Below are 27,473 nucleotides of genomic sequence, written 5' to 3'. Positions count from 1 at the left end.
GATTAAAGTCAGAATTCTGAGATTAAAGTCAGAATTCTGACTTTTTTCTCAGAATTCTGAGATTCTGACAATAAAAAAAAGTCAGAATTCTGAGAAAAAAAGTCAGAATTCTGGGAAAAAAGTCAGAATTCTGACTTTAATCTCAGAATTCTGAGAAAAAAGTCAGAATTCAACATTAAAGTCAGAATTCTGACTTTTTTCCCATACTATACTGAAATAAAATTAAAAAAAAAATCAGTTAACTTTTCTTTTTTTTTTCCAGTGGCCCTAATCCTCTTCCGTATATAGTAGTACTTGTGTGTTTTGATAAATATACTAGGAGAAGAACCGTCTGCTATCCCGAAGAATCTCTGAGCCGAGTCAAATTATCCGGATCCCAGACTGGAGCTGAGATTCCCACCTTCAATTCACGGGCTGCTTGATGTAATATCTCGCGATAAACGGTGAGACTAGCAGAAGCCGGTTTGGCGCAGTCAGCAGCAGTAAGTTAGCGGTAAATAACCTAATTTTAATTTATAAAATACACAGAATTTGAACTAGTTTCTGATTATTTTCGTGTTTTTTTCTTTTCACTCCGCCAGCGGATTATCCGCTCTGTTTAAACTCCCTTCAGCGTCTCTGTCGGACACTGGATACACTGACAATTCGGATTATAATCCCACTAACGGACCGTTTTCATTGAATTCAATCCGTTCAGGAGGCGAACTTGGAACCGGAGCAGAACCGAACAGGTTATCCTCGGTGGTTCTGGTTAGGAAATTCGCCTCAGAAGAACGGTTGTAGTTCCAGTGTTAGAAGCTAATATTCGGTATTGTTTTGGGGAGCAGACGGAGGGACATGTGACGTGGTGTTAGTCCGTCCATCAGTTCGCATTTTTTCTTCCTCCTTTTGTTAGTTCGGTTCGGGTTTAACAGAACATTTATGATTCAGCAGCAGGGGACTCGTCTCCTCGCCGGTGTGTTCTGCCAGTGTCGGTCCGCGGAGACCCACGCTGGCGTGGACCCGGGTGGAGGGTGTGGGCCCCCTCCCTCTGTCCACCCGCAGTCCTCCTCCCAGGACTCTCGGTCCGGTTCGGAGATGGTGGACCATCCGTGTGACATGTGCGGAGGTCCGGAGCAGGAGCACCGCCTGAAGGTTCTGTTCCAGATCCTGGATGTGAACGGGGACGGAGGGATCTGCGTGAACGACCTGACCATCGGTCTGAAGAAGCTGGGAGTCCACCGAACCGAGCACGAGCTCATGGTAAGAGGACTGGTTCTGGTTCTGTTTCAGAGCAGAAACTCCTTTTTGTTTTAAACAGGCAGCATAGTGAGCGGCTCAGGTTACAGTAGACGTGCGGGTCGTGTTGGACCTGCTGAGCAAAAACATCCCAGAATTCCAGTGAAATAATAATTTAGTTCTCTTCGTGTTGTTTAAAATTTGCTTTTTAATTACACCCATATAGTTTCTGTGCGATTATTTTATTTTAAGTACTGAACTTTCACAAAGTTCCTCTTTCTAAGCCTGGATCATGTATTCAAATGTAATATCACCAAAATAAAGATGTTGTTACGTTTGGTGTTTGGCCACGCCCCCCAGATTATCAAGGTGTCTTATTAGTGTTGCACCGATTCCTTTTTTTGGCCCCGATACCTGGCTGTGCAGTATCAGCCGATACCGATACTATCTGTTTGAAATTGATGTGTGTGTGTGTGTATATATTAGGGCTGGGCGATAATTCAATAACGATATATATTGATCGATAGACGTGTGGCGCAATAGGAAAAAAGAGGGTCGATAAAAGTTCAATAAAAAAGAAACGCAGTTTTCCTTCCTTCTCATTGTAGCCTAGCATGTAGGTTTATGCTAGTAACTGCTTCCTCCCAACCAATCACAATCGCGGACCCAGGCATGCCGTCACCAAGCGCCGCCCTCTCAAACCACAACACAGAGCACATGAAGATGTCGCAGCAAGGAGAGGCGGAGGAAATTGTTCCAAAAAGGGTTTTTGTAGTTCGGCAGTCTGGCAGTATTTCGGTCATGGCAAGTCGGACCAAAAACAAACCACAGTCATCTGTAAAATGTGTCGGGAACCAGTGAAAACGAAGTCTGATAACACAACCAACTTTTTTTTTTATCATCTCAGCCGCTCACACCCGCAGGAGTACGAGCTGTGTAGGCCCCGGCGCGGTTCTCCTCCGAGGAATCTTAGGGAATTTCGGGAAAATATATATATATTTTCCCGAAATTCCCACGTAGTTCCCACGTAGTTCTAACAATTGAGATAAAAATGCTGAGGGGCCAGAAACTTCAAAGTAATAACTCAGGTTAAAGCAGGAAACGGGGGCGGCGGCGGCGGTGGGGGGGCATTTATTTATTTGTTATATTTATTTTGGTCACTTTAGTTTATTCTTTGTCAGTATTTAATAACATAACCCAGGTCTCTTAAGTTATTTTTTCTTTAAAACAATTCTGTTATGGTTAAAAGAGGAACAGGTTCTGTTAATGAAGTTGGCAAAAAGACCGATTAACCTTTTTTGTAGTAGTTGTCCATTGTAGTTGTTCCTCGGTTTTTAAAAATAGTGCGCCCTGGAACTGAATCGAGAAGGACGACCACACAGACGGCATACCAAGGACCAATCACAGCTGCTTTTTGTCTGCGCACTTCAGCTTGAAGTCTGCGCGGGTTTGCGACCTTCGGATGCGTAGTCAGGATTTTTTTAGGTGCGAGACAAAGCACAGCCAGATTTGACTGATGCAGAGGCTATGCATCAGGAGCACAAATTGGCCATATATATGAAGAACTGCGGGTCATTAAAAGTCATTAAATTATTATAGCGCCATTATTATTATATGAGATATAAATGGTTCCACATGCGTGGAACTGCTTCCGGTTGATCGTAAAGGCAGAGAAAAAGCTAGAGAATGGGAAATGCAAATTTCAACAAAAGGGGCTGGAAAACAAGGAATTCACGACATGGCTGCAGCCTGCCGACGGTAAAGAAGGATTTTGCCGTGTTTTATATATATATATATATATATATATATATATATATATTAGGGTGGAACGGTTCACAAAATCCACGGTTCGGTTCGATTCACGGTTTCTGGTCACGGTTTTCGGTTCGGTTCGATACATGTTGATTGTTACACCGAAATCCCATAAAAATTTATGGAATTAATGAAAAAATCCCCCCAAAAATAATGGATTCTAATTATTTTAAATGATCCGCGGAAACCCTGGATCATTTCCGTATGTTTTGCTGCTTTGAATTTAATCATCTGGCGATGCCCTCTACCATCTCCAAGGAACTCAGAGTGGAGCGGACGGGAGCCTCAGTGGAGGCTGTAGGCTTTGCTTTGAGCAGCCGGTCTGGAGCGCAGCGGGGCGGAGCGCTGACGGAGTATGAGGGATTTCGGGGTTAGCATGACATGTTGGTCATGTTGCTGTTAGCGTAAACAAAACATGTTGCACAATGCTCGCACACTGTTGCACTTTTATCCACAACTTTCTTTCCGCCGTCATCGTAGGTCACTCTAAATGCAAAGTGGTCCCATGCAGCAGACCTATAAAGTGCTGCTGGCGCGTCTTCCAACTCCTGTTCTTTCCCACTCGCCATACCCACACAATTCTCCACAACAACTGATTTTTTTCTGCTACACCCGGCTACGCTGCTTCGCTTCTTCTTCTTGTTTACTACTGGCGGTTGGCTTTGGTCGCAGTACCGCCACCTTCTGCTCTGGAGTGTAAACGCTTCGCCTATGAGAAAAAGGAGCAGCGCATGAACCGAACGCAACACACGCGAATCGAACCGAGACAGTCGAACCGAACGTTTCTGACGGTTTTCATAAATCGTCCCATCCCTTATATATATATATATATATATATATATATATATAGTGAGAGAGACATGGGTACTTGTTGATGGCATTCAAATTATTTCTAAGAGCATTAAAAGAACATTAAAAAGCATTAAATTAGATTTATCCATTCCTGTATAAACCCTGTACTGCTTGGATGTAAAATAATTGCCATCATGGCTTTGTGAAGCTGCTGCCTACCTTTGTGAAGTAGGAAAAAGACTAATATAAGGTGAATCCAGTCGAACTTTTTATTGCCTATCTGGAATTGGTGACTATAGTTGAATAAACTTTTGGCTCTCAAAATGGTATCAGTGCCCTATTTGTTGGTATTCGCCAATGCCAACATTTTAGTGCTGGATCGGGACCCTGCCCGATACTGGTATCTGTGCAACACTATTAAAAACCCAGGTTAGTTTTAGGGGGTCTTTCTGCTTCCCTCACTATTTCCACTGCAGAAACCATTTGGACTATTTGACCCAGAAAGTTCCTACGCCTGGAACCTCATTTCCAGGAACCTGTTATCTTCGGTGGCCCTCTGCTTGTTTGAGTTTCCACTGAAAGGTCAAAATCTTCACTAACTTCTTAGATTACATCAGCTTGTGGTGATCAATGAAGCAGCAGAGTCCATAATGCAAAGAAGAACCCTGGAAATTGGGCCAAAAAAAATCCCAAAACTTCTCAGAGAGTTTCAAGCAGTCATGGTTTAAAACCAGTTAAATTGGGAAATCATATTTAATCAAGGGCATGATCCATGCCCTTGGAAAAAAAGCGGATCGGTTTTTCAAGGGTAGTGTAAAAAGGTTGTAAGAAACCAGGTAGTCTGCGTGTGGGTTGCAGTGATCGCAGCTATGCGATCAGTTTTTTATTTTAATAAAGTGGACACTAACTGGGATAAAGCTCTTGGTTTTTACCGTAATCCATCAGTCAATGCTAGGTGACTGTGTTGTTAGAAGCACTTTTAAACAGGTTCATCTGGTTGCTCTCAGAGGAATGTTAAAACTCCACTCTATGCATTGAATCACAAAAGTCTTTCCTTTCTACTATGCTAATTAGTCGCATGTCTTATGCTATCATGCTAGAAATATTTTGTTTCACATCACGTTTCAAAGACAGCAGATATTATGCTTCTCCGTCATGCGGTACGGCTAAATAGGAGCTATTTAGGCGATAACTGAAGGAGTTCATCCAGTGTTTATATTTACTAACAGAACCACATAAAGTTCATCCTGCATCCTTGTTGCCATTAAAGGTAAAGTGGAGGATTTTCGCAAAGTTTTAAAAAGACTCATCCTCTCTACTTTAAAAAAATAATAGAAATGCGCATGCAGAACCATGTACCCGCTCCCGACACGTAATGCGTATTAAACGCATGTGAGAGCGCGCACAAGCCCATTTCTCCTCGTGCACGATGTCTCAAAGTTTCTGTTTGCATCGCTCATACAAGCTAACTTTCCAAAAGAAGATTTTCAGTTTTTCCACTATCAGGGTTCCTGCATGTCCTTAAAAAGTCTTAAAAGGCATTGAATTCTTCAAAATAAAACTAAGGCCTTAATTGGTATTAAAATGTCTTAAATCCGTCTTTCGTAGGTTTTATTTTTTAAAACATCATAAATAGGATTATTTTTATTACGATTTATTTTTGTAATCTAAATAAAACATTAAAATTGAAAAAATAAAATTTTTGTTTTTGAAAAAAAAAAAAAATAACGGCTCGCCATTATTGGTTCCGTCCCGATAGCGGAACCAATAAAGGCGTTGTTGCAGCCGGGACATTTGGGAGATGCACCATTAAGTTTTTGTCTGAAAAATATGAGCAAGTGTAAATGTAACCAAAATTGTCTCCAGCCAAGAGTTTTCTCCATGGCTAAAACCAGGGAACATACATGAGGCTCAGTGGATTTAGAGCAAGAAGTCATTCAAGCTCAGAACGATGGGAATTAAGGCAGTGGAGTCGCACATGCGAAGCACGAAACACAAAGCGTCAAAATGGAGTTACAGAGAAACAGTCGGTATTTCTCAGTTTAGTTCCACCCTTGTCTCTGCAACGCCTCCCCTTATCACCAAATCAAACATACTAAGAAAACCATACAAAGAAAAATAGCTGCAAAAAAGACTTAGCACTGGTTATGTTGGGGCTTTAAAACTGATTTGTTTTGTTCCCTGCTAAAACAAAGTTTGTGAATTCAGTTAAATAATTGTTCAAATATATCTGTCATTTGTGTGTCTTTAGCTTTCTTCCTGTATGGGAAGCTTTTCAAAATTTGAATATATTAAAATAAACCTTTGGGTTAAGTTGTCGCAAGCAGGTTTTTCTTGTGTTTGTTGTGAATTTGGTCTTAAATTTTTATTTCAAATGGCAATAAAAAGTCATGAATTTAATTTCCCTTATGCTGTAAGAACCCTGACTATGTAAGTTAAGGTAAGCAACAATGGGGATGAGCATGTTGGACCGCCTTACGTAAACGTATCACCATAATGATTGACAATAAGGAGGACCACTTATTTTGATGATCCTCCTGGAAAAAGAACATCCTCCACTATACCTTTAAACAGTGTAAACAGTCCGGTATTGCTTTGCTTGTAAATACCAGCGAAGCCCTGGTTAAAATTGAACAGTAGGGCCCATTATAACATTACATCATAAATTTCAATCTAATGAATTATTTAGCTACGTCTAATTCATGATGTATTCATACTGGCTGAGAGGTTGGACGCATCCTCAGCATCTTTGATCATATAAAGCATCCCTCTGTTTTTAAGTAGACAATCGATAAGGATCTTTAAAGGTCGATGCCCAAACCTATAATTTAAAAAAATCAGTCTTAAAATTCCCAGATAAGTGCTGCTGATTATTTTTCCCCCTTTTGTTTCAAGGCGATTATTTTGCAAATTGTTTAATCTGTCGATTGTTCTTTCGATTAATACTCAGAAAGCCAAAGGTTCTTTAAAGAAGAGTTTATGAAATTAGACCTGGGGAAACTAAAACTTTTCCACTTGAGGAGTTCTGGATAAAATATTTTTTTCTTTTCCTTCAAAGCAAAAATTGTCTTTCTTTTTTTTTTTTTTTTTTTTACAATTTTGGTATAATAACTGCTCTAAGTTGGTCTCTCTCTCAGATAAGGGCATGTTTTAGACTCTCTATACTCCAATTAATGATTAATCAATTACAAACTTAGTTAAAAATTATTTCAATAATCGTTTAAGTGCGATTAATTGTTTCAGCCCTAATGATAGTACATTTTCTACTTCCATTTACATGATGAAATGCTAGCCAGCATTATAGAACTCTTTGACTGTGTGTTGGTGTTATCCAGCCTGTCGGGACGCCATGCTGCCCTGCCTTCTGTTTGACTCCAGTTCTGCTTTAAAGATCCTGATGGGAGATTTCTGTACATTTCAGATGCAGTGAAACGACTCCCAGTGACCCGTTGAACTCTTGCTGTTCTGACAGCAGGTCTTGTGACTTACTGTTGGTCAATACTTTCCTTCAGGTCATGCATGTCACTTTAAACAATTTAAAGAATCTAAAAGCTGACAGAAAAGTTGAACATCCTGCTTAAAACATGTTCAATCTAGTTTGGAGAGTGCTGGAACTTTGTGGTTCACCCAGAGTGTGACGAACTCTGAAATGTTCCCTCTGATGGAAATCAGAACCGACCCACATGTGTCACACACAGCAGGCTTTGGTCCAGGAGCAAGGAAGAAATAGATGCAGTGTTGAAGTGTCCAAATGAAGCCGTTCAATGTGTGGGGGGGCGGGTGAGGCGGAGGACGGGACTGAAAAGAGAGTGAAACTAAGGCATTTTGAGGAGCCTTAGCTGCCAGCTCAGCACAGAGGTTTGTTTGGATGCAGCCAGGATTTGGAGGGACAGACGGGTCAACAGCTTCACAGAGACCCAGTGTTCACAACTTTAGGTTGCCGAGGGCGATCTTTAACTCAGCGTTTCTCCTCTTCCCTGCAGCAGAAAGCTGGTGGGTGAATCAGCACGACTTTGAAAAACTCTGCAAAGATGGATGTCAATGAATGGGTCTCTGAATTTGTAAATGTCAGATGCAATTAAATTTAGTATTTGAAGTTGCTCCTTAGCAAATAATCAGACCTACATCTGACTGTAGGTGTCTCATCTGAAAAAAATACTAAACTGACTTTCTTTCCTTCTTTCATTCTTACATACTCACTTATTTACTTTTCTTAATTTTTTTACTTACCTTTCTTTCTCACTTACTTACTCGTTTACTTATTCACTTTTCTTATTTACTTATCTTATATTTTACTTACTTTTCTTTCTTTCTTACTTGTTTACTTATTCACTTTTCTTATTTACTTACCTTTCTTTTTTCTTGTTTACTTATTCACTTTTCTTATTTACTTTTCTTATATTTTACTTACCTTTCTTTTTTCTTACTTGTTTACTTATTCACTTTTCTTATTTACTTTTCTTATATTTTACTTACCTTTCTTTTTTTCTTACTTGTTTACTTATTCACTTTTCTTATTTACTTTTCTTTCTTACTTACTTTTCTTATTTACTTTTCTTTTTTACTTACCTTTTTTCTTACTTGTTTACTTATTCACTTTTCTTATTTACTTTTCTTTCTTACTTACTTTTCTTATTTACTTTTCTTTTTTACTTACCTTTCTTACTTGTTTACTTTTATTATTTACTTTTCTTACTTCCTTTTCTTATTTTATTTTTTTTACTTACCTTTCTTTCTCGCTTACTTGCTCGTTTACTGACTCACTTCTTATTTTCTTTTCTTATATTTTACTTACCTTTCTTTCTTTCTTACTTGTTTACTTACTTTTCTTATTTACTTTTCTTATATTTTACTTACCTTTCTTTCTTTCTTACTTGTTTACTTACTTTTCTTATTTTATTTTTTTACTTACCTTTCTTTCTCGCTTACTCGTTTACTGACTCACTTTTGTTATTTACTTTTCTTATATTTTACTTACCTTTCTTTCTTACTTGTTTACTTACTTTTCTTATTTTAATTTTTTACTTTCCTTTCTTTCTTGCTTTCTTTCTTTCTTACTTTTCTTATTTACTTTTTTTCTTCATTTATTCTGGACTCATGGTCCAATTAATATATAAGATCAAAATAAAACAATACAGGTTTAAAAAGTACAATACAACTACAAATTACAATTAGATAGGAGATTTAAGGAGATGGGAATACTGGTGTCTCCACAGTTTAGACTGGTATCAGATTGCACTACGTTTGGTGTGAGATAATGCCAGATGCATTTATCCTACAGATAAAACTATGCATTGACTTTCGTTAGCTGTTATTCTCTTTACCAGCTGGTTGCAGTAATGCACTTAGAGGTTGTTTGCCAATCAGTTTTGAACTAGAAGAAGACAAAAAGCACAAGCAATGATAGAAAATCTTGGACGAAATGTCGTTTTCAGTGATTGAAAAACAATCCAAAAATGAGTAAACTTGTCTTAGAAAAAGTGTATTCAGCCTTAATTTGAGTAGGTTTATAATGACATAGCAAAGAAATTTGCATTTTTAACCTAGAAAATAGATATTTAAACATTATGGACTTGAAATATGAGACTGCAGTTGTTTTTTTTCTTAGTTTAAATGTAAATGGTCTTGGTCCAATGACACAATCTCCCATTTACCTGTTAACTTCAAGAAAAAACGCACTTATTTTAAGATGGTTTTGTTTTTGTCTTCGACCTTTTTTCATTTAAAGGCTTTTGGCGAAAAACGCTCAGGAGTATAACCGCCTCGTCGGGAGTGAATTCGTATTTGTAAATTTCAAAAGTTGTAACTTATTGTCCTTACTTCTAAGCTTTTATTTTCACAGATGAAACTTCTGATGTCGTGTAATTTTTACTTTTTATTTTTACATTTCTTCCCATTTGACTGATTTTACGAATTCAGAGCCCTGACCCATTGTTAGTTATCTTAAACCATGGAAACCTTCCGTGTATTTTGCACGGCTGTGCTGCACGTCCTCAACCAAACGGACCCTAAATGAGCCTTCCAGTCTGACTTGAATAAAGGTTTCACTCCTTATATCAGTGAGGTCAAATAGCCTCACTCAGCAGTCGCAGCTGTTGTTTATCTTTGCTAACTGCTGTTTTTTCTCTTCAACACAAAGTTGTGATAAATGTCAAAGCAAAGCAGGGTTTCCTGTAGGACTCGGCTAACAGGCGTTCATGCGCATCTTAAGCAGAACTATAATGAAATAATGCTTAAATTTGTAGCTGAAAGTAAACCTTACTTTACAAAAAAATTTCTTTTATTTTTTTATTGACATTGCCTGAATCCACTCTATATGCATTAATCTTAGCAACAGCAAAAACAGACAACAAAGACGCAATTATGAGTTGAATAAATGATTCAAGCTATTTGATAATTTAAGTTTATTTAAGAGTAAAAGTTTTAGAGAAAAGAAGATACTTAAAAAGGAAGTTAATGTTATATTAAGAGCTGAAACAATTAATTTGATTATTGGATTACTGAAATGATCGTCAACTGGTTTAGTAATCGATTAATCGTTAAGAAAAGGAATTCTATCAAGATTATAAGAAAATATATCAACATTTTTAGGAATGAGACTAATGATTATTTTGCAAGCCGATTATTTTTTCAATTGATTAGAAAGCTTTTTGTGAAATTTAACCAGGGGAAACTAAAAAAAATTAAATTTGTGGACTTAGGATAGAAGATACTGATAGATGAAAAAAAATATTTTTAATCTTAAATGAGAAATGTTGATATATTTTGATATAATTACTGCTCTTAGTGGGTCACTCTGTCAGCTAAAGGCCATTTTTACAGCCTCAATACTCCATTTAACAATAATCAATTACTAAGTTAGTTGACAGTTATTTCAATAATCAATTAATCAAAATTAATCCGATTAATCGTTCAAGCTCTAAATATTTAGCATTTAAGATAATAAAATAAAATACAAATTTCCCTCTGTCAATATGCTCTATCAATAACTCAAGTGGAAAAGTTTTAGTGTCACATTCACCTGGTTTAAAATAATACAAAAATCTCCTTTAAGTTGCCTTTGGCTATCCGATTATTAATCGCTTAATCGAAAAAATAATCAACAGATTAATCGAATTGCTAAATAATCATTAGTTGCATCCCTAATTTAGATATTTATAACCCAGGGCAGAATCATCGGCAGCTTATTGGCACTACATTAGCTATGGGAAAACAGAGAAGGCTTCTTCCCTGTTTTCTTTGCTAAAGGCTTCAGAAAAGTCCCCAAGTTTAGCAACAAAGTCACTAATATGGCAGCACTGCGCTGTTGTCTGCAGATATTCCTCACAGCGGCGCACTGGAGCCCCCATTAATCTACATACACTAGCCAGCCTGAGACGGAAGCTGAGTTTTTTTTTTTTTTTTTGATAAATTAATTTGTAGATATGCATTATGCTTTACGTTAGTGGCTGTGGCTGAAGCTCTAAAAAAGTAATCCAGCTTGATTGTTCTGGAATCGTCTTCTTAAAGTTCAGATACTGAGAGCAGTGAACATTGAGTTTAAGGCTGCTTCCCACTGACAGGTCAGAGAGTTCAGTCTGTTTTCTGCAGACATGCTGCAGATTTTCTGCAGGAGGAACTCTGCTCAGCTCTATCAGGGTGTCTGAGCTTTGCAGGTTCAGCTTTCTGGATGCTGACAGGTTCTTGGACTGAGTGTGAGCCGGCGCAGCGGGAGGATCCAGGGAGGGAGGAGGCGTGACGGAGGGGAAACCCTGCAGTTCACCCCCTCCCCCTCCTGCTGCTCTGACGGACCGTTAAAGGCATCAGATCGTCTCCATGCTGCGATCCCAGCTGTCATTGGCTGATCCTCAGAAGGACCCTGCAGTGTGGGCTGAGCTGATTGGCCGCGCCGGGCTGCAGTGAGGATGCAGCTTTCTGGAGGATGACTGTGCTGCGTTTCACCGGCTGCTGATGCTGAATCAGTTCGTCTCTCTGGATTGGATATTCCTGAGCACAGCTGCTGGAATCGATGAACGCAGGACACCCAGGAGTTCTGGTGCAGCCGGGAACATTTTGTCTCTTCCTTCCTGCTGAGGAGGAACTCTGTCAGGTTTTGGGCTGTAAATGAAAACGATGTTGCAGGAGGTTCTGATCTGGACATCAGAGACAAACTGAACTCCAGCTGGTCTTCATCACTCCTTCTGTTGGACTGGGAGCTGCTTTCAGGATGCTCCAGGACTTCCTGACTTTCCTCAGCCGATCAGTCTTCGGCGGGGCTCACAGCGAGCCTGCTGGGAACCAGTCTACAGATGACCAACAGTCTGAGGAGGCTGGAAGCTGTGAGATGCTCCAGGTTGTTCTCCAGAGAAAAACTTTCAACCCGCCCAGCAGTGAGGATTCTGCTCCCAAGAAAACCCGGATTTTAATCCTAACAGCGGTGCCTCCAGATTTACAGAAGGTACAGTAACACCTCAGGATACCTGGAGCTCCTCTGGAGGTCCGCTCTCTGACCCAGGGGAACGGTCCTGAGAAAAGAGCTGACTGAGGATCCAACTTTAAAATAGAGAGACGTTTAATCATTATGGAGCCTCAGAGGGGACTGAAGATTTGAATTTACCATTAAATAATTAAATGTACTGTTTTACTGAAAACATTGAATAATTCAATGTATGCCTGCTGCTACTTACAGCAATCAATTAATATATGGATTTGTTTTATAAACTGATCAAACTAGCAAGCAAATTAAATTTCTGAAGAAACAAGTTAGACATTTTTAATATAAATGCTGTAAACTTGTAAAGTAAATATACTTGCCTATGCATGTATATACTAATAAGATTTTTTATTTTACATTTACAAATGTTACTTTTTCTCTGAGTTTTGTCTTAATTACTGCTCTAAGTGGTTTGTTTTTGCCTGTGATCATTACTTTAGGTAGCAATCTAATTCCCAAATTAGTTTTACAATTGTTTAAACATTTTTTTTTTTTTACAATTAATTGTCTCAGCCAAAATTAAATGTCAGTTATTATAATATATTCATTTAAATACACATATAATTTATCACTCTGTAATTATTTATTTCATGGCATTTCATGAAATAATGAATTGTAGACCCCACCCTTCAAGCTCGGTGGGCGGGGTTAGTTGTCTCCTATAGAACCCTGATTTCTGATTGGATGCTTCACACATTAAGGCAAGAAACACACAGGCTGTGTTTGAAGCCAGCGGCTGCATCCTCGGACGGACTCGGCCCACCTGGACTGGAGTTCGGTTTTAGATTCAAACACGTCCAGCTGTCACCGCCCCTCACATGTCGCCTAGCAACCTCAACAGTTGATGCACAAAGCTGCAAAGAATGGATGCCGAACTCCTCACTACTGTTCTGTGTGTTCATTTCATTGTTGAGGAGCTTCAGCAGCAGTACCGTCATCTCAGATATCAGATTTTTAGTCCAAATACTGCAGAGATTTTGGAATCTGTGCTTCAACGTCAGCCAAACCCATTTAGACAGAGACAGATAAAACCTTCCAATAAACCGCAACTTATCTGAAACTATTCACATACTTCGTATTATCTTAACCTGCGCTTAAAAAAATCACTGTTCTGCGCCATTTACCTTTTTCCTCTAAGCACGGAGCAGCCGGCTTGCTTCAACCTGCAATGAATCATGGGATACGGTAGTCCATGAAGGATACACCTGACCTGTCCTTGGATGAAAAAAAGGCCGCATACGAAGGAGCCTTTGAATCTGAACAGCCCTTGGCGCCGCGCTATGATGTAAACGGCCCATCGAATCTGATCTTTGGAAGAAGCAGTTGCCGGATTCGGACACAACGACTGTCTTATGGTGATATGCTGATCGGTGGGCAGTCAGTGAGGACGTTACATGTTGCCCAAGGAAGCTGGAACCAAAGCTATGACTTGTGGATTGGAAAAAGACTTCTATCCTCACCGAGTCCTGAGCAACCCTTGCTTTTAAAAAGTTTCCCTCTAATGAAATCCAGCAGATTGAGTCTTTAAGGTTTACAGAAATCTATTCTAATAGGCAAGCATGTGGTGATAGTGGGGAGGAAGAACAGCCTGTCTGCAACAACACGTCTTCAGACTGTTTCCAGACGCCTCTTATTCTCCTTTTCTGTCTCTGATCTTTTCAGAAAATAGTCAAAGCAGGAGATAAAGACCAGGACGGGCAGCTGGACTTCGAAGAGTTCGTTCATTACCTCAGAGACCACGAGAAGAAACTGCGGCTGGTCTTCAAGAGCCTGGACAAGAAGAACGACGGTGAGGAGCACGCTGAGGTTCTCACACTGATCCAGAATTTCCCAAAGTTTCCTCAGTCTGGGAGCAGACGGCTTCAGTTTGGGTCGGTGAAGAGCTTTGCTTGACTCTGCTGAGGCAGCGATCCGGAACGCCCGCTGACCTTTGACCCCGTCCGTGTGTTTCAGGCAGGATCGACTCGCAGGAGATCATGCAGTCCCTGCGGGACCTGGGCATAAACATCTCTGAGGAACAGGCTGAGGAGATTCTGAGAAGGTGAGGACCCATTAGTTAGCAGTCAGAAAGGGTTCTGAAGTTGATCCTTCTGAGGGTTTGCTTCTCTGCTGTATTTCTGTCCATGCTGACATAAAACCTTATAGTCAGACGGCGCTAAAGACGCCTGCTGACGATCAAAGATGGAGAATCTATATCCACCTCAGTATGGTTCGTGTTTTTCAAGAATGGTACTTAAATGCAGCGTTTCCAAATGTTACTCTGAAAGCTCAGAAAGATCAGAATCGTAGAAACTTTGAATAAACGAGATTAAGTCAAGGATCAAAGGTTTTAATACTGGAATCAAATAAGTAAATATTTCTATATCTGATCCTACAAATCACATTCCTATCAAAGTGTTTTAAAAGGAATTTAAGCTTTTTTATTCTTATTATTCGATTATTTAGTTATCTCCTGTGCTACTGTACCTGTACTTCCACAGCAGCTTAACAGCTGACCAATCAGATTGCAGATAGCAGCACAGGTCCCGCCCACTAAATTATATCACGACGCATGATTAAGAAAATACATCAAAAATTCAACCAGCAGTAAGTTATTTATTTCGATGAACGGATAAAGAAACAGATTTAGAACTAATTTATTTCCTCATTTATTTAACTTTATGTTTATTAAGTAATGTGTTGGTTTTTTGTTTTTTACTTTCTGGATTTCAGTTTTGTATTTTGTGTTTAATTATTTACTCAAATTATGTGCTATTTTTTTAAGGTGTTAAACTTCCCAACCATTAAGTGAAACAAACTCGCTCGCCCGCTGTACCGTTTGCCAGCTGTCAGGTCTGCTGATGCTAACGCTAACCAAATATTTAGCTTACAAGTTCAGAGGATAAGCAGTTACCTCTGTGTGGCTTCTGAGCACTAAGGCTCAAAAGTTTGACTGATGTTCTTCTAAGTTTTGCTTCCTTTCTTTTTATTTGTTTGTTTGGCTTGAATCTGAGAAGAAACCGTTTCTCAGCTCTATTACTAAACTACTAGAACCTGTTAACTCAGGAGCTCATTGTCAACTGACTTCAACCGACGGCTCCTATTGGTGTCGACATTGGCCTCATAACCAGCAGTAAATGTTTGGATCCATCAAAATTATAACACAGTTTATTTTATACACTATATTTTTTTAATTGAAATGTACGGAAGAGGATTAGGGCCACTGAAAAAAAAAATAAGTTAACTCATTTTTAAATTTTATTTCAGTTTAACATGGGATAATCTCTGAATTCTGACTTTTTTTTCTCAGAATTCTGACTTTAATCTCATAATTTTGGATCTTAATAGATCCAAAATTCTGATGGGCCCCATGAAGGAAGTGATGTGGGAGCACCCATCTTCACTGACAAAGATGTGAGCTGTTTGAGGTGGCCAGTGACACATTGGTGGAAAATGACAGAATTAGGCAACTTTTTACGTGCCAGAGGGGTTCCCTCATTAATGGAGGAGCAGAAGGTCATTAAAACAAGAGAGCTAGTCTCTAAAACAGACATGGCTATGGCTTGATGCTAACATGTTTGTTAGCTGTCAGAATTCTGAGAAAAAAAAGTCAGAATTCTGAGATTAAAGTCCGAATTTTTAGAAAAAAATCATAATTCTGAGATTAAAGTCAGAATTCTGAGAAAAAAGTCAGAATTCTGAGATTAAAGTCAGAATTCTGAGATTAAAGTCATAATTCTGAGGAAAAAAATCATAACTCTGAGATTAAAGTCAGAATTCTGAGAAAAAAATCCGAATTCTGACAAAAAAGTCAAAATTCTGAGATTAAAGTCATAATTCTGAGAAAAAAAATCATAACTCTGAGATTAAAGTAAGAATTCTGAGATTAAAGTCATAATTCTGAGAAAAAAATCAGAATTCTGAGATTAAAGTCTGAATTCTGAGATTAAAGTCAGAATTCTGAGATCAAAGTCAGAATCAAGAAAATAATCTTGTTTTAAGAAAACATAAATATCGTACAGTATGTGCCCGGTTTAAACGACTAAAACGTTCATCCCCTGCTGGACTAGTCTGTAACTACAGGCAGTTTTAAAGAACAAAAGCGTGTTTTTAAGCTGCAGCTCCAGGAAACTGAGCAGAAGGTCCACCAGGCTGAGTCTGATCAGGGAGCTGGATTTATTGGTCAGAACGGTTTGAACTTTTAAAGCAGCAGATCGGCACAATGGCCGACCCAGACATAAATCATCCCACCTGTTATTCCTACAGTCTGATTTTAAAGTTGAATCTTTAGCAGCTTCAGGTGTTAAAGGACGGGGCTCCCTGCTTTGATCAGATCTCACAGCTCTTGTTCGTTTAAATGTTCTGATCCGTCACTGATGAACGATGTTCAGCAGAGCGGAGGATCTGAAAGGCTCTCCAGGCTCTCAGCTGTTTGCTCTGTTTTTACTGAGTCAACTGAAGCCAATCAGCCAGAACATTATGACCACCTAACCGACATTAGATAAACCTCACCCACCGTCCGTTATCAGACCTCGGGAACCGTTACCATGCCAACGGGATCCATTTAAATATAGACTCACTTAAACCCAAATAATCTTTATCAGATCCAAATCCCAGAGAGTTTATACCTAAACCCCTTCAGTTCTGTTTGATCACATACTTGAACACTTTTATCATCCAGCAAAAGAAAAAAGATGATTTTCCAGCTAGAAAGCTTGATGGATCCAAACTCAGTCTCATTTACATTTTTACTGCACTGCACCTTAACCCTCTGGTCCACTGAAAGGCGAAGCTCCTTCCCAGCTGATCACAGCAGCTCCAGTCCGTCAGAGCGACTCCATCTGAAGCTTCCAAGATACGAAGCAATTGCTGCTTCTCTGAATTTTTGGATGCTATTTTTTTTTTTTCCACCTGGACTTAACGTAGTGTTTAAAAGTTTAAAAGTAGACTACATGAACAGACCATGGATCCACTTTCACTCCGAAGCAAAAACTCCTCTGGACTTTAATGCAACAATACATTTTTCTTATACAGTTAATCAACAGACATAATAATTATGAGCACAAAATCATAAAAATAACAGAAAACTATTATTTGAACACAGTTATTTATGATAGATCCGAGGTAAACAATGTGTATTGATAATGAGCAATCACACGAGATGAGTAGTACTGTCCAAACAACCGTACTACTGGTTTACGGTTCTATTTAAAGCCTACAAGTACACTATTGTACTACACGATGATGCAATCCTCACCTGATCCGAGTCCAGCCTGGCTGAGGCTCTCTGACTGCTCTCTGGTTTTCACAATCATTGTGATTTGATCCTATAAATATATATGGTGAGTGACAATATATCGTGATATACATTAATATAAAAATTTTATGAAATACATAGAGATCAGATTATTTAACTAAAACGTGACTCAAATATTTGATATACTATGAAACTATAAAACCAACAGTTTTGAACAGTTTATTGATGTTGGCTAATCATTTGAATAATTTCTAAACTGAATCTAAACCATTTATAAAAGCTAAATTGATTGTTTATTAAGGTCTTAAAGGAATAGTACACCCAAAACATGATTAGCCTTCATTTTCTACTCACCCCCATGCTGAACAACACCCTGGAGTACTTTTTTGATATCTCAAATGCATCTGGAGATCTGGGAGGCTTCTTGCTGTCTGCTGACATTCAAATAATGGAGGTCTATGGCGCCCGAGGCAGAAAGGTCCATAAAAGTCCACAAAAAACGTGTCAATATTCCTCCATATTGCTCGTCCAATGTATTCCAAGTGTCCTGAGTGGGTAGCGTCCATAATTTACTCGAAACGAAGTCATTTAGAATGTTTTTAGAGCATAAACAGTACTGTATAGGATTTCCTAAAAGCGCGTTCACGAGTCTACGGAAACCGCGGCAGACCAAACCAGACGAAAGTGGATTATTATACAAGGGTAGTGCATAGAGTATTTACATATATATATATATATATATATATATATATATATATATATATATATATATATATATATATATATATATATATATACATAGTTATAGTTATTGCACTGGGATTCAAATATAAAGCAACAGGTTATTGCACAGGGTATTAAATAGTAATTGCACGTTATATATTGCACAAGTTATTGCCGTTGTAGTGTCATATTATACAGTCTGTAGTGTATACTGCTCTACCCTATTAAAGGAAAATGTTTCTACAATTCTGGATAATAATTTCCTTAAAGTTAATTTTCTTCGTTTTATAACTAATGGTTAGGGTTGTCACGATACTAAACTTTTTACCTCGATACCGATACTTAGGAAAATATTCGATACTCGATACCATTTTCGATACCACAAGGATAAAAACAAAGACTCCAAAATTCAACAGAAATTTTCATTAATAATAAAAATACAATAAATAAATACAATAAACAATAAGAACAATATTTTGAGGTTGTATGCTGTGCACAATATTAAGCAAGCTTTAATAAAAAAACTTATAAAATTAAAATTAAGTGTTCCTGCCTTGGCTATGCTTTGCACACATAACAATGACACTAGCCAAACCAGTTAATAAACAAAAATTGTTTTTTTTTACTGTTACAGACAAAAAGTCTGAAACTGAAAAGTGCACAGAATTATTCAATCACACAGTGTTCAGAAATTTCATTTTCCTCTATTCTGCACTTTAGATGAATGACTGTTTAGGTGCCACTGGTGGTAGCACTGTATCGATACTTTTAAAAATGAGTATTGTATCCGGATACGTTTCAGTATCGATACTTTTTTGAGTATCGATACTTTTGACAACCCTACTAATGGTAACAGTGTCAAATTTAACTTTGCATCATCTTGAAAAACTATTTATTTTGGTACGTAGTGAGCAACAAGTTGGGGCAGCACCGAGTCCAACCACAAAGAAATTAAATTATCTGGATGAAATAAATTGTTTTGATGGTTTTTATTATTTTTTTTTTTTTATGCCAACAGGCCATAACGAAAATAAGCTCAAATGAAACAAAACTTGTAGAAGCCAATATGTACAAACTCTATAAAAGAGAGGAAACGATGTGTGTATGGGCGTGTTCCTGGAAAAAGCTAATCGGTTTTGACAGCTTGGTCGGGAAAAGCTTTCAACCCACAACTGGCCCTTTGTGTAATTTTTTGTTTTTGTAAGAAAGCAACAGTGTAAAAAAAACAGCTTTTATATGCAAGACTACGGTGGCTGAGAAGTGCAAAACACATTTACAATTCAAAAACACATTAACAAATAAAAAACAAAATAACATTTGAAGATTATATTTTATGAAACAAATGTATTTTTGAAAAAAAGTTAACATTTTTAAAAACAACTTTACATTTTAGCAAACAAATTAACATTTTAGGAAACAAATTCACATTTTAAATAAGTTAGATTTTACGTGAGAGAGTTTCATTTTAGAGAAAAAAAAAATACATTATAGGGAAACAAATTTACATAAAAAAAAAAATTGACCGTTCGGAAACACTTGTACAAGTGCAAAGACAAAACTGCAAGCGGCAAAACACAGTTACATAGCCAAAAGCAAATTAACAAAAGACGGCTACACGGAAAGGGAATGTCCCAGTGGCCGGATGTGACGTCACGATTACCCTGACTTGTAGTACAAACAGCTCAATCTGTAGTCCTCCTGCTTCACGTGAAAAGTCAGCGGCGATTTTAGATGGAAAGAATTGCACTGAAGCTGTTTTTCTTAAGTTTACGCTAACCGAACAATGTTTTGCCCTTATTGTGGTCTCTGGAACTTTTACGGGACACGGACCAGGTGGCAGGACCAAGCAGCAGGGCCGAGCTCAATTCGTGGCAGTGGCTGCGTTGCAGCAGTTCCGGTGGTCCTGCCACCTGGTCCGTGTCCCGTAAAAGTTCCAGAGACCGTCCGCACGAAGAACAAAATGGTGTAAATTTGGCTGAAATTTGCTCCACAATAATAAAATCGCCGCTGACTTTTCACGTGAAGCAGGAGGACTACAGATTGAGCTGTTTGTACTACAAGTCAGGGTAATCGTGACGTCACATCCGGCCACTGGGACATTCCCTTTCCGTGTAGCCGTCTTCTGTTAATTTGTTTTTTGGCTATGTAAATGTGTTTTGCCGCTTGCAGTTTTGTCTTTGCACTTGTACAAGTGTTTCCGAACGGTCAATTTTTTTTAGATGTAAATTTGTTTCCCTATAATGTATGTTTTTTTCTATAAAATGAAACTTTCTCTCACCTAAAATCTAACTTGTTTAAAATGTGAATTTGTTTCCTAAAATGTAAATTTTTTTTAAAAATTTTAACTTTTTTTTCCAAAAATACATTTGTTTCACAAAATATAATTTTGTTTCTTCAAATGTTATTTTGTTTTTTATTTGTTAATGTGTTTTTGAATTGTAAATTTTTTTTGCACTTCTCAGCCACCGTACCAGACCATCTCTGGACATTTCCTGTTTACCATCTCAACCATAAGATCCCGGTTTAAAAACACTCCAGTGGCTTTAAGCGTCAGCTTAGCCCCAACAAAACTTATGAGTCTATTTTTAAACTGTAAGGAGTAGAAAGTAGAGATAATTGCAAAAAATGTAAAGAGTAGAAGTAAAAAGTTGTCTAAAATATAATTACTCCATTAGCCAAAATGTCTACTAAAGTAAGGTAATTAAGTATTTGTACTTTGTTACTTGACACCTATGCATGTGGAACGATTCCTATAAGCGTTTTTAGCTGAATGAGGCCCGCTGGGTCGGGTGGACAGCCCAGTGGGTCATCGTCAGGCCATATGTGTGTCACGTCCCACCAGGGGACAGTTGAACTGTTACAGCTGTTTCTTCTCTGTGTGTCTAACCCTGTGTCTGTCTGTCCTGTTTGTTTGGGCTGCCTCAGAATAAGGGCGGGGTTTATCTGGACCCCAGTCCTGTAGTAAGTAGCAGCTTCCTTGGTCTGCCTGTCGAGCTCCTGCTGCACAAACTGCTGCTGCCTGTTGTTGTTACAAGCTGCTTCTTATGCTTTTTTTGTTTTCTGCCGATAATCTCTGATAAACCAGAGCCCGAGCTTTTTCGCTGTGAGTTTTTAGCATGGCGTTCCCATCAGGCCGCAGCTTTGGGAACGTCCCAGCCGTGCATGTCGACAGGAACCTTTCTGTTCCGTTTTCCACCAAACCGTCACCGGTTTCTTCTCCTTCCTCCTGCAGCATGGATAAAAATGGCACCATGACCATCGACTGGGACGAGTGGAGAGATTATCACCTGCTGCATCCTGCGGACAACATTCCTGAAATCATCCTGTACTGGAAACACTCCACGGTAACCTAAATGTTTCTCCCCTGCTAACCTGATAGGAGGTCTCAGCTACTGTTCTGCCTTTGGGTCGTGGTTCCTGTTGGGACTGCAGCAGTGTGAACATGCCGGCTCCTTCCACAGATCCTGGACGTTGGTGAGAGTATAATCGTCCCTGACGAGTTCACAGCAGAGGAGAAGAAAACGGGCATGTGGTGGCGGCACCTGGTGGCTGGTGGTGGAGCGGGAGCCGTGTCCCGGACCTGTACGGCGCCTCTCGATAGGCTCAAAGTTCTGATGCAGGTAAAACATGACCCAGAAATCCCCATCACTGTCACCGGAGTGAGCAACTGAATCTAAACCAACCATTTCTACTCAGGTTCACGCCTCCAAAAGCAACAGCATGCGCATCGCCGGCGGGTTCCTCCAGATGGTCAGAGAGGGCGGGGTGAGGTCGCTATGGAGAGGAAACGGGATCAACGTGATCAAAATCGCTCCGGAGTCTGCCATCAAGTTCATGGCGTACGAGCAGGTCAGAACGCAGGTCCGAGTCTCCCGGAACTGACCCGGTTTGTTCCCGCTGAGTGACGTCTGATCCGCTGTCCGGCAGATAAAACGGCTCATCGGAAGCAACCAGGAGACGTTGGGAATGACGGAGAGGTTTGTGTCCGGCTCTCTGGCTGGAGCCATCGCTCAGAGCAGCATCTACCCCATGGAGGTGAGGAGCTGTCGTCCATCTCAAAGGCCAGAACACACCGAGTTTGAGTCCGATCCGACAAAAAATAGTGTCTGACAAGGTTGTGAGATTTAGCACTTATTGAAAGTCAGTCGGGTTGATCACATCGACAACATTTTACGCATACATAGACTACACAACAATTCTCAAAGGAAGGGAGACATTGTTACAAAGTAAAGCACATCCACTGTGGGGAAATATACTAAATGAAATCTATTAATAGACTGGGAAGAGTCAGTTTTGGAATCACACATCGCATATATAGTAAGCAGGACAGAATCGTGCAAGAACAATCAACGAATCATAAAAAAATGAAACTTTAACCATTATGGGAGGACAGGAGGACAGAAAAAGCATGAGGTAGTGATCCTCAAAAAACCAAAATAACAAGGCGAGACAGAGCAGGTAAGCATGGCGTCACTCTCTTACCTCTTTATGGAAAAAAAGAAGGAAAAACTGCTACAACCGTCCCAGATCTCTCTCTGAGAATCACTTTTCTGCCTCAGTCAGCATAGAAGCCTTCCTACGGCTTTTATTGCTGCGTTTTTCTTTTCTTTAGACGTAAATCTCATTATGTTTTTAATATATGAGCATTCTCTATCTGTTCTGGATTGAGATGCTGTACAGATTCATTAAGCACAGCTTTGCTTTATAGAATTTGTTTATAGAATTGTTTTTATAACTTATCACAATCTGTTCAAGTCATCCATCCATCCATTTTCCGTCACGCTTATTCCATTCTGGGCCGCGAGGGGTGCTGGTGCCTATCTCCCGCTGTCTAGGGGTGAGAGGTGAGGTCCATCCTGGACAGGCCTCCAGTCCATCGCAGGGCAAGACAGAGACAAACAGGACAAACAACCATTCACACACACACTCACACCTAAGGAGAATTTAGAGAAACCAATTAACCTAACTGTCAAGTTTTTTGGACTGTGGGAGGAAGCCGGAGTACCCGGAGAGAACCCAGGCACACACAGGGAGAACATGCACACTCCATGCAGAAAGACCCTGGGCCCAGAATCGAACCCGGAACCTTCTTGCTGCAAAAGCAGCACTGAGCAGCCCCTGTTCAACTCAAATGTGGAAAATTGTTTTAATTTGTGTATAGCACAGAGGCAAAAGTAAAATAAATCTGCACAGATCTGTTAACCCTGCTTAGTCAAAGCCTCTCTCTATGCAGTCCGTGTGACATGGAGAAAAATCGGATCCGAGATTAAAAAGTCCTTCTGCCGAGTTCACCAGTTTTAGTTAATCTTAGAAAAACGACTTAAGATGGAACTCAACTCAAAAAGTTTTGGAGTTTCAACACAATTTTTGCACCATATATATATTTGTTTGTTTTTGCACAGCTTTTGCATCATGTTTTTCCCAAATACTGTTTACATTCGATCACTGCTGCACTTTATGAAATGAAAATGTTCATTTTACTGCTAACCTGCTGCTCAGTCACTGTCTGAAAGCTCAGATTTCATTTTGTATGACTCTGTATACAAAATTACAATACAGTTGTATTGTTGGTTTTACTTAAATAGTGACATCACTTCCTGTCCCCTCAGGTTCTGAAGACGCGCTTGGCCCTCAGGAAGACGGGTCAGTACTCTGGGATCGTGGACTGTGGCAAACACATGCTCCAGAGGGAAGGAATGATAGCTTTCTACAAAGGTTACGTCCCCAACATGCTGGGCATCATCCCCTACGCCGGCATCGATCTGGCCGTCTATGAGGTGGGTGGGTCGGGTGGATGTGATGCGATGTGCAGCTGGTTCCTTTTTCGCCTTCTGACGTGTTTGTTTTTTTTCTCACATCAGACCTTAAAGAACTACTGGCTCCAACGCTTCGCCACAGACAGCGCTGATCCCGGAGTCTTTGTGCTGCTGGCCTGTGGAACCACCTCCAGCACCTGCGGACAACTGGCGAGCTACCCTCTGGCTCTGGTCCGGACGCGGATGCAGGCACAAGGTCCGACTCCACTCAGATCCGTTTAAATAACGGAAGAGTTTATCCATGAACAATAGTGATGGGGAATGGTTTCCTAAAGATGTGTCGATAGGTTTTATTTTTCCTTCTGTTGGTTTCTTCTTCTTCTCCTTTCCCTGTGCTGCTCCTTGCTGCCTAGTATTACCATTAGGCAATGGTAATCCTAGGCAACTTAAGGGGAACACCTAAAATAGTATTCGAGGCAATGGAACAACACGAGCTTTTCCAAACACGTCGATAATTAATTTCCCAAAAGGCCTTTAGAGAACAACCAGAACATATTGAGATGATTTTCAGGTCCTAAGTTACTAAAATCCCCTGTATTGAATGTCTATAGGTAGCACACATAGATGATGCATAAACCAGGGTCAAACTTTTACATTTTCCTCTGTGATTAAATGAAATATATTAACATTTAAATGGATAGTGTTTCCAATTGATACATAACTGAAAGCAACTGAATTCATGCATAGCTGTATTTATTGAAATTACTTTTGGAGGTGTTGCCATGAAAACAAATACTGGACAGAAATATTACCATTACTGGCGTGGACACACTGACAAAAAGATCTTAGGATTCATCAAACTTAAAATAACAAAATAAGGATAATCGGTGCCGTTTACATGGCCTCAGTGGTCCTTTAAACCAATGAAATGAAAACATTCAAATGTATATTTCCCCTTTTGCAAATGACGTGCATCATATCAATTTTGTTTTTACCTTCTTTGTTTTTAAAGCCAAAATGCATCCAAGCATCTGACTTGAAATGTGAGCCGCGGGGCGAATTTTCATAGTGTCCTCCATGTTTTATTTCATATGACTCGTCTCAGTATCCCACGGCCGGAAATGCTTGTGACACAAAGCAGCGGGCGTCAACAAATCTGCAGCGACATCTACTGGACTGGAAGTTTTATTCCACTTGGTTTGGCTGATGTGCGCCAACCATTAATGTATTTTATTTGCTCATTTTTTTTAAAATTAAGAATCGATACTTGTCTTCAAGAATCGACGCAGTAGAACAACAATTAGAATCACGATGCATCGTCATGGCGACTATTTCGCACACCCCTAGTCAGAGCCGATAACTCTGAGTTTTATGGGGCCCCAAGGAACTTTGGGCCCTAGGCAACTTTTCTGGTGTGTTGTATTTGCTTAGTTGCTTCTTCTGCTCAATATTCCCATGAAATTTGGATGGAAACATAGCTAATGATCCTGTGGGAAGCATTAAAGGAGCAAGGAGAGCAGCTCTCAGGTGAAGCCCGGGGTGCAAAGGTTTTGGGTTGAGTCTGAATTATAAAATGTTTTTAGCCTGATTTTTTTTCTGTAAGTCCTTCTTTACTGGGTCTGGTTAAAGGATGGATCCCAGATCAAGAAATTTTCTGCTTTTATTTATGACAAAGTTCTCAAAACAAAGATTAATAAAAACACTTTATTTTTGTGCCAAACATTTTCTATTTAGAAAGGATTCATTCCAGATCTAATCCTTGATCCTTAATAAAAGTCATCTGGATGCAGCTGAGGGTTCCTGAACATTCGCTCACTCGGTTCTCCGTTCTCCTCAGCCTCCGTGGAGGGCGGACCTCAGATGACCATGACGGGCCTCTTCCGGCACATCGTCCGGACAGAAGGAGCGCTGGGACTCTACCGAGGCCTCGCCCCCAACTTCATGAAGGTCATCCCATCTGTCAGCATTAGCTACGTGGTCTACGAGTACCTGAAGATCGCGCTGGGGGTCCAATCCAGGTGAAGGGACCACGAGCTCGGACCCCAGCTGGCCAAAAAGTCCCCGCTTCCTCCTTCATGTTGGACTGAACCAATCAGCAGGAAGTTTGGACAGAAGGATGGAGAGAAGTCATGAAGGAGGCAGCCGGGCTTCCAGCGTCTGTTTGCTCTGATTTTTTTATTTTATTTTTTAGTGCTTTATCACCTCTGAGTCTTAATTCAAACACCAGTTGACATGACTGAGTTACTGGAAACCAGAGGAAGAGAAGCTTCTTGAAAGGGTTCAAGTCTCTGATGGAGATTCTGATCAAACATCAGAAGCTTTGGGCCGTAAAGGAACTATTGAACCCAGCTGAGGTTAAAATAAATCATCACGACATGTTCCTCCATGTTCCTTCATGTTTCTGCTGTTTGATCAGCTGCTGTCAGCCCCGCCCTCACAAAGTGACCCGACTGGGATCAGCGGCAGCTCCGAGCACAAGCAGCTCAGCATCTTTGTCACATCAGCGATGATGAAGCTCCTCTTCAGTTCTAACAGTTCGGTTTATGAAGTTGGACCTTCGGCACCTCCTGCAGAACATGTGGGTAAAAAAAAAAAAGAAAGTTTTAAGACATCAGTTTTTTTATTTGAGTTTTAGACCTTTGGTAAAGTCAATCATCTCAGCTCCTCCGGGTCCTGATGGGTTCTGATCCAGAATAAAGTAGCGATAAACTGATGGAGCAGAACTTCATCAGCAGTTATCAGGACGTTGCTTCAGGTTTTGGTGCTGAAGAAAGACCTGAGCTGAAGTAAAGCGTTCATTCTCTGTCATCTAGATTAATAATCGGTTCCAGCCTGATGGAGCTGGTTGATCCTCAGCCGCGGTACGAGGACGCAGTGGACAGGGTTAAAGGTTACACACAGCTTCAGAAGCTGCAATGCTTAGAAGTCTAGTCCTCAGAAACGTCCAACATCTCACATTTTCTCTCATCACTCCTTTAAACTGCACAGCTCAGCCTGATGCATTCAGGCTTCCTAAAAAAAGTCAGCAATATAAGTATTTAGGGAAACTTTAATGATGTTGGATCTTAGAAAAACTCCGGAGGTCACAGACTGATTCCTGATCCTGGATTAAACCTGAAGTCACAGACTGATTCCTGATCCTGGATTAAACCTGAAGTCACAGACTGATTCCTGATCCTGGATTAAACCTGAAGTCACGGACTGATTCCTGATCTTGGATTAAACCTGAAGTCACGGACTGATTCCTGATCCTGGATTAAACCTGAAGTCACAGACTGATCCCTGATCTTGGATTAAACCTGAAGTCACGGACTGATTCCTGATCCTGGATTAAACCTGAAGTCACGGACTGATCCCTGATCTTGGATTAAACCTGAAGTCACAGACTGATTCCTGATCCTTGATTAAACCTAAAGTCACGGACTGATTCCTGATCTTGGATTAAATCTGAAGTCACGGACTG

General features: G+C 39.8%; 1 protein-coding gene across 5 annotated transcripts; it reads left to right on the top strand.

The window, feature by feature from the left end:
- Nucleotides 1-433: 433 nt before the first annotated feature.
- On the top strand, nt 434-27,024 carry slc25a25b (solute carrier family 25 member 25b). 5 transcript variants are annotated; one of them, XM_038280645.1, is made up of 10 exons: nt 434-1,242; nt 13,958-14,166; nt 14,253-14,336; nt 21,487-21,598; nt 21,716-21,874; nt 21,951-22,103; nt 22,182-22,289; nt 23,864-24,031; nt 24,116-24,266; nt 25,848-27,024. In XM_038280645.1, the coding sequence occupies exons 1-10, from the start codon at nt 922-924 to the stop codon at nt 26,030-26,032; spliced, it is 1,650 nt and encodes a 549-aa protein (XP_038136573.1). In that variant the 5' UTR covers nt 434-921; the 3' UTR covers nt 26,033-27,024. The 5 variants fall into 5 exon arrangements, with proteins under 5 accessions (XP_038136573.1, XP_038136574.1, XP_038136577.1 ...); XM_038280646.1 differs by having other exon boundaries at nt 435-1,242; nt 13,958-14,084; nt 14,249-14,336; XM_038280649.1 differs by lacking the exon at nt 434-1,242 and adding an exon at nt 7,613-7,815 and having other exon boundaries at nt 13,958-14,084.
- Nucleotides 27,025-27,473: the final 449 nt, after the last annotated feature.

This window comes from Cyprinodon tularosa, unplaced genomic scaffold, assembly GCF_016077235.1.
Source record: "Cyprinodon tularosa strain WSP-4 unplaced genomic scaffold, ASM1607723v1 ctg162, whole genome shotgun sequence".
Lineage (NCBI taxonomy): Eukaryota > Metazoa > Chordata > Actinopteri > Cyprinodontiformes > Cyprinodontidae > Cyprinodon > Cyprinodon tularosa.
Note: the sequence above shows the minus strand (reverse complement) of the source record. Positions and strands in the feature narration are given on the sequence as shown.

Excerpts from the sequence above, each read along its gene's own strand:
- slc25a25b (XM_038280645.1), top strand. The coding sequence starts at position 922 with ATGATTCAGCAGCAGGGGACTCGTCTCCTCGCCGGTGTGTTCTGCCAG. Across the intron at positions 1,243-13,957 it reads GAACCGAGCACGAGCTCATG|AAAATAGTCAAAGCAGGAGA; the intron begins GTAAGAGGACTG and ends TGATCTTTTCAG. Across the intron at positions 22,290-23,863 it reads GCAGCATCTACCCCATGGAG|GTTCTGAAGACGCGCTTGGC; the intron begins GTGAGGAGCTGT and ends CTGTCCCCTCAG.